Source organism: Eurypyga helias, unplaced genomic scaffold (assembly GCF_000690775.1).
Source record: "Eurypyga helias isolate BGI_N326 unplaced genomic scaffold, ASM69077v1 scaffold6720, whole genome shotgun sequence".
Taxonomy (NCBI): domain Eukaryota; kingdom Metazoa; phylum Chordata; class Aves; order Eurypygiformes; family Eurypygidae; genus Eurypyga; species Eurypyga helias.
The window spans coordinates 112,843-119,273 of NW_010223699.1; the positions used below are offsets into that span (position 1 = coordinate 112,843).

Sequence of the window (6,431 nt, forward strand, 5' to 3'; positions counted from 1 at the left end):
TATTCTTTCATTTAAGAACAAAATAATTTGAAGAGGCAATACCAATAAGCCTCTGAATGTGAAAATATCAAATGGTAGCTTTCAGGGAAGGAAATAATAGAGGAACATGCTCACTTACTAAATAACAGTTTTGTCTTTATGCTCATCTTCCACATTCTTCAGAAGTTCCAGCCAGGGAACTACTATAAAAGTTAACTTTTCACAGCCAATTCTTTTCTAGAGGTGGCCCCTTTTTATTTGTTTTCATATCATGCCTCAACGCTGCCTATATTCTCTTCGTTGTGTAGAAGTGGCTGCCAGATTTGACTCCCATATGACTGACCACAGAAATTAGCCAAGGGCATGTTCCAGGAGAGAAACAAGAGCCAGTTTATTATCTGTAGATGGTCCTGACAGCCATTTCTGTCTGCACATGGACAGCACTTATGGTTCCCATCCTTGCAGGATTTATGAGTGGGACATCTTCGTTATGAGTACTTGTGTGTGTGTCCATGACTTGTGTTCAAGAAGCAGGAATAACAATGCCCGTACATCTAATGGCACTGGTTTAGTCTTTGCAGTCTCTACTGTTTAATTCACTAGATCATCTCCTTGGTTATGTGATATTTCACTCCAATGACAATAGTGCAATTAGAAAAGTTGTTGGACTGGAATAAACATGTTTCACATCTGTCAGATTTCTATTATTTTGGAAGAATCAGTTCAACGCTAGAGGTTGAGTTGAAGCCAGGAAGTGACAGAAGTGGAATAAAGGGCCTTGGAGAAAAGGAAAGGTTGCCTTGCTCAAGACTGGGTAGAAAACGGTAGTGTTTTTCCAGGTTTATGGAAGCAAGTTTACTGACAGAAGCTTTGCCTTACCAGGGTACTCTGCTCTATTTCTGGTAGAACACCTTTTGGTGGTCTGCAAAGTAGTAGTGTGACTTCTGGAGGAGCTCCTCGCAACAAATGCAGGACATCCTAGTCAGGAAGAACAAATATTAGGTTTCTTATGGAATGCAATCTATAGTACATGCCGTTTTACCAGCTGAGATGGAGATAGTTTTTATTGTCAGTGCCAAATTTCTAGTATTTGTGACTCTCAGAAGAGTCTGGGGGACAAAATCCACTACTGTATGATTGTCATACAAGTGGAACGTAGTTTGTATGTGAATGTGTGTCTAATGTAAAGTCAGTTCTGTTTACAAACTCTTGTTCCACCAACAGACACATAGGTTTAAATTAATTCTTCTTTTCTTGAAGAAAACTGGGTTTTCAAAAAAATGCATTGAAACTGTGTGTGGCAGGGACACATCCTCAATGAATTGTATCAGCATAACTTCATGAACTACCATATTGACATAACCAAACACAGACTTTCTTGAAGCCCTTCCTTGACATAACATCTATTCAGTGGCACTCAGCTTTCAGCTACAGTGAGAGTTGAAATACTTATTCTAGAGGAGGAAAAAAAAGGAAAAATGCTGTAGGCCAAAACACCCTGTCTTTCCCTCTGCACAAGCTGAGTAAAAAGGCTGTAGGACAGAGCACAAGACAGTGCTAGAAAAGGACAGACTCCAGGTCAGGGGGAAAAAAAAATGCACAGGGGTACAGTTACAACACCCCCACAGGTTTCTAGGACTTAGAGCATCTTGTCTTTTGCCCTAGATATTTAGTGATATGAATGACCTGTCAGTAGGAAAATTGCATGATTACATAATATCTTTGTTATCAATCTTATCTATTTGAGGCATATTCATATACAAAACTCAGGGATTTTCACAAGGTGAAAAGAGTACGATGAAAAAATAAATCCACATGTAGTCCTTTTTTACCATTTAATTTCTTCATGTGAGTATAGAATTGCTCATTCCAGGTAAAAAGTTGCACCGGATTTACCTTACTTGAAAGAGACTGGAATCTGGGGCATGGTATTTAGCATGACATTACAAAGCACAAATGCCCCCAGGGAAAAAATGTTCCAATTATGCACAATAGCAACAAAATTTCAACTAATTAACAGCTGGTGTGCATCTGACAATAGACTTTGTGCATCAGTAGCAGAAAGTTGTAAATTAAATAGCCAAAGAAATTCTCTAAAAATTCTGTTAGGAAAGAAATTCTCCATAAGAAATCTAGAGGAATCCTGCATAGAAATCAGATTCAATATATATCAGATTTCAATGCAAATTCTGATTTCCTCTGGTGATAATTAAGTTTAAAAGCAGTTTCATCCCATTGTCTTTATTAACGTGTTACCCATTGGGCGGCCCAATACTGCCTCCTACCTGATACAAGAGTCCTTGAATAGGTTTCCCATTCACAGCCAAAATGATGTCTCCAACTTCAATTTCACCATTCTCTTCAGCTGGCTGCCCTGGAAACAGTCTTTTGATCCTGACAATGGCTCCTCCAAGGTGTTGAAAAGCATCTCCTTCCATCTGCAGAACACTAAAGCCGAGGCCTCCAGAATTCTTTGTCAATTTGACTTCAAATGTATTATCTGTTCAAAGCAGGGATTGGAAAAAGAGTGGGAGCAGTGACACATGTATCCCCCAAGGAGCTGATATTAATTATACCCTCAGCAGACCTTTTCCCTGTGTTCTGCAGGGGTAGATCTACTGCTGCTAATGGGAGAGGAAGTATTTGGTGTTTCTTTAACTTATGTGAGCCCTTGAAATTGCACAGGCAGAATGGAGAGAACTAGCTTCTATTCCACTGTGTGTTCACAGACTTTATACCATCTGGTACCAGCCCGTAAAGGAAGAAGCCTTTTGTACCAACATAAAAAGGTTCAGACGCTATCCTTTTCTGACATTCTTCTGTGAGTGTTGGGTAGATCTCACTATACTGTAGCTGCCTGATGCTAGTTTGGGTCCTGCACTAACCAACAAAAGCTAGAATCAGTCCAAACAAGAACAAGAGACTAGCCCTTTTTCAAATACCATACTTGCAGCTGAACCTCACTTTGCTAGGGAAAATGCTGAGGAGTAATTGCTGTGTGGGAAAGTATGGTTCAGACAGTGTCCTTACAGTAAAAGATACAGCATTTATTTATTGGCTAAATTTGGTGAAGTGATTTCTGAATCTACTGCTTTTAAGAAATGAAGTTATGGCAGTTTCCAGTCCTGGCCCTGGGGCAGCAGTTCACCTTAGCTTCATCACTGACACAGCATCAGCAGTTGTGCTGGCCGTGCTCTCTGGGCAACAGCCTGGCAGCATCAACACAGCTGCTTCCTGCTGAGAGCGCTATGAGTACAGACAGGGATGTCACCTGCCAGCTGCATCTCAGCAAGGCAGAGAGACACACTGTTTATGCCTAGGACAAATTCACCTATATCTGGTAACTGTAACTCTAAGTATGTCAGAAGTATTTTGTTCAGAATTGATTTTTGTTAATACCATTAATAATGCAGGTAGTATGTTTGTTCGGATTGCAGTTTTCCTTCCAACTCCCAGAAATGTTATAGAATTATTTTCATTCATTCCTTTCTTGCACATAGTAAGAAGTCACCGTGAGTTCCTTTTTTATCGCTCACCATCTGTCGAAATGCAGTAGTCCTTGTTACCATCTGTGAAGGATGTTGCCACAGAAACAACTGCACACTGGTCCTCCTTTCTGTCATTAGCAGTCAGGCATGGTTCTGCCAATTGGTAGTTTCCCCTTTCTAGAACCAGCTTGGCAACCTAAAAAGATAATGATCAGGTTCCAGTTATGAAGTATACAGTGAGGCCTAAGTCTTTTTACTTCTCTTTTTAGGGGAATGGGGTGGAGGTGGGAAGTTTCTTTTGGTCCAGCTTTGCTACCGTGCTTCATAGAATAAACTGCACATCGTATCGTATCAGGTGTTTTATTGAGCTCTGCTGTTGTACAAACCTGACCAGAATTCTTAAGGTGTTCCACAGCCTGTTTGTGGGTGATGCCACAGAGGCTGATGCCATCTACTTCCAGAAGACGATCACCTGGGGCAAAAGAAAACAAACAAACAAAGGGGTCAAGTTGCTTTGATGCTCAGGTTCAATAGGTGTAACCCTTGAGGCTACCCACGTTGCAATGGATCTTCATGCTTGCTTGTGTCAAATTATGTTACTTTGTATGAAAGCAATAATGCTTGTTAGTAGCATTCTATAATTAGCACTTAAAACATACCAGGGTATTCTGGAAGCAAATGCAGTGATAGTATCTGGTTATCACAGCAACACTGAAAGTAGATGTCAGGGGCATTAGCCTAACATACAGTTACTCTCTGCAGCTGCACAATGTTGGTATGAGGCTCCAGTTTTTTCAGTGGGATATCTACATGTAGTAGAGGGACAGGCTGAGGAATGATGGACTGCATATTACATTTCACAGCTGTATGACCTTCCATCCCAAATGTGTTTCATCATCCCTCTAGCAAGCATTCCACACTAACATTGAGTTCTGAAGCCCAGAGTTTTATTGCCAGACACGTTACCTGTCTTTATTTGTCCTTCCTTATCTGCTGGTCCCCTGGGAATAATTGACTTCACGTATATCCCACCATGACGCACACTAGTGTTAATTCCACCCTGCAAAACAGATGCCCACAGATTAAAGTGGAGTCTTCACATGTTCTTCCTATGATAAAAATCAAAGCAACTTATGCATGTGTTGCAAAGCAACTGCTTCAGGAATTACTTTCTTTTTTTTTTCTTTTAAATAAAACAATAAAAGGAAAGAGGATGTTACTCCAAAGTCCCATCTAGTTGTAATATACTTCCCTAGTCAGTAATGTTGGTTTATTTTCTCAGGAAAATGCCGTGCATTTCTACATAGCTATATAAAAACATTTACTAAGTGTTCATAAATTTTTCCCTGTGCTAACATAAAGATGGGCCTGCACTTTGCCAGTCTCTAGCCCAGCTTTCAAAATATACAGTACCCATCCAGCAATTATTAACCTTTCAGATAATATATAAAGCATAGACCTGAGCTTGTGCAGCCACTTGAGAGCCTACAGCTCAGAGGAATTCCAGATTAACCTAAGAATCGTGTTCTGTCCATCTACATCCCCTGGCTAAATTCAGATGAAAAAGCAGCCCCCAATTTCTTCAGCAGGCAATGAAATGGCTGTTGCTTCCCACTCCATTTCAGCAAGGACTGTAAAGACATTTCAGTCTGGAGTGATAAATTCAGCTTTGATAGCCAGATCAAGGAATTGTCCTTCTCTGGTCCTCTAACTGTATGGACAACTGTATTTCCTTACATTACGAAATAAAATTTGGCTAGGGCCCTTTCTCTGGTCTTCAAAGAAGTATGCTTTATCTTAAGTCCATACAGGTGAACTTTCAGCCCCACAGCACAGGATGGTTTCTGTTCTACTGCTTGTTGAGGCACAGGTCAGAGCTACATTGGTGGCTGTCAACAATTAAACAGTGCCTGTGGGCCACAGTTTGAGCCCATGCCATGGTCTCGTGTAATCTGCACATACAGACACGGCCTTGGAATTCCAGGAGCAGCAAAACTGGACATGATTTGGGGAATTCTTTGCATCACTGCATTTTCTAGAGGCTCGGGCTATATTCCTCCCTGACCAAGGTCCACTTTCAGTGGTAGGTCTTGTTCTCAACTTGAGTAAGGATGAAAAGGACTTCTACTGCCACCTGCTTTATGCCAGTACATTTCTTTCACAGCCTCTGTGGACAAGAACTGGGGAACCAGCAGAGTCAGTACTTTATGCTTTTTCTGTCAGTCAATTGGACACTTAAGTCTGAAACCTGACATGATAACAGTTTTTGCTATCGGTCTGTTTTCTATCTTTGTTCCACATAAATACACTTCCCTATGTGTTTCTTGGTCATCTAACAGTTTGACAGACACACTGAAAGATTAACAGCAACACTTGCAGTCACACTGATTCCAAAAGTCCCGTCTTCTTTAACAAGCTCCACAGTATAGATTTTCTTTGAGTTGGTTTCAGATGGAGATGGTAAGTGTGAAGAATCAGCTTCCTGTCTCAAAAATATAAACACTGATGAGACTATATCATCACAATAAAAAAAGGGGGGGAAAGGAAGAAAAAAAATAAGACAGTTTCCAGAAGATATAAAGGGTTTGATCCTGCTATCACTGTAAGCCTGGAGTGGTACCATTTATATCCCTAACATGATTTAAAGCTTACACTAGTGTTACTCAAAATATAATCTGTATAAGTGTGCATAAAATGAGTATAGATAAGGAAACTGTCTAATATTAGGAAATTGGACACAAAGTGTTGCTGTTCTGTGTCTAGTTGAAAATTTAAGAGATTACAAGAAAATTATCAAAATCTTGTACTTCAGCTGGAAAAGGGACAATTTTTAATAACATTTGGTGGAACGGTTTCCACATTTTATTCACATATTCCAGACATGTCTATCATTTTGACATTTCAAATGTAATTTAACAAGCAACATCTTCCAAGGTATTCTTTTTCCTTTCCTTTCCCCCCCCC

General features: G+C 40.2%; 1 protein-coding gene across 1 annotated transcript in view; it reads right to left on the minus strand.

Annotated features, from left to right (window-relative positions):
- Positions 1–6,431, minus strand: part of FRMPD2 (FERM and PDZ domain containing 2) — a 38,179-nt gene that overhangs the window by 416 nt on the left and 31,332 nt on the right. The window contains 6 exon segments of the mRNA XM_010148883.1: positions 859–957; positions 2,265–2,472; positions 3,509–3,663; positions 3,854–3,939; positions 4,434–4,527; positions 5,845–5,949. Coding sequence (XP_010147185.1) covers positions 859–957; positions 2,265–2,472; positions 3,509–3,663; positions 3,854–3,939; positions 4,434–4,527; positions 5,845–5,949 — 747 coding nt within the window.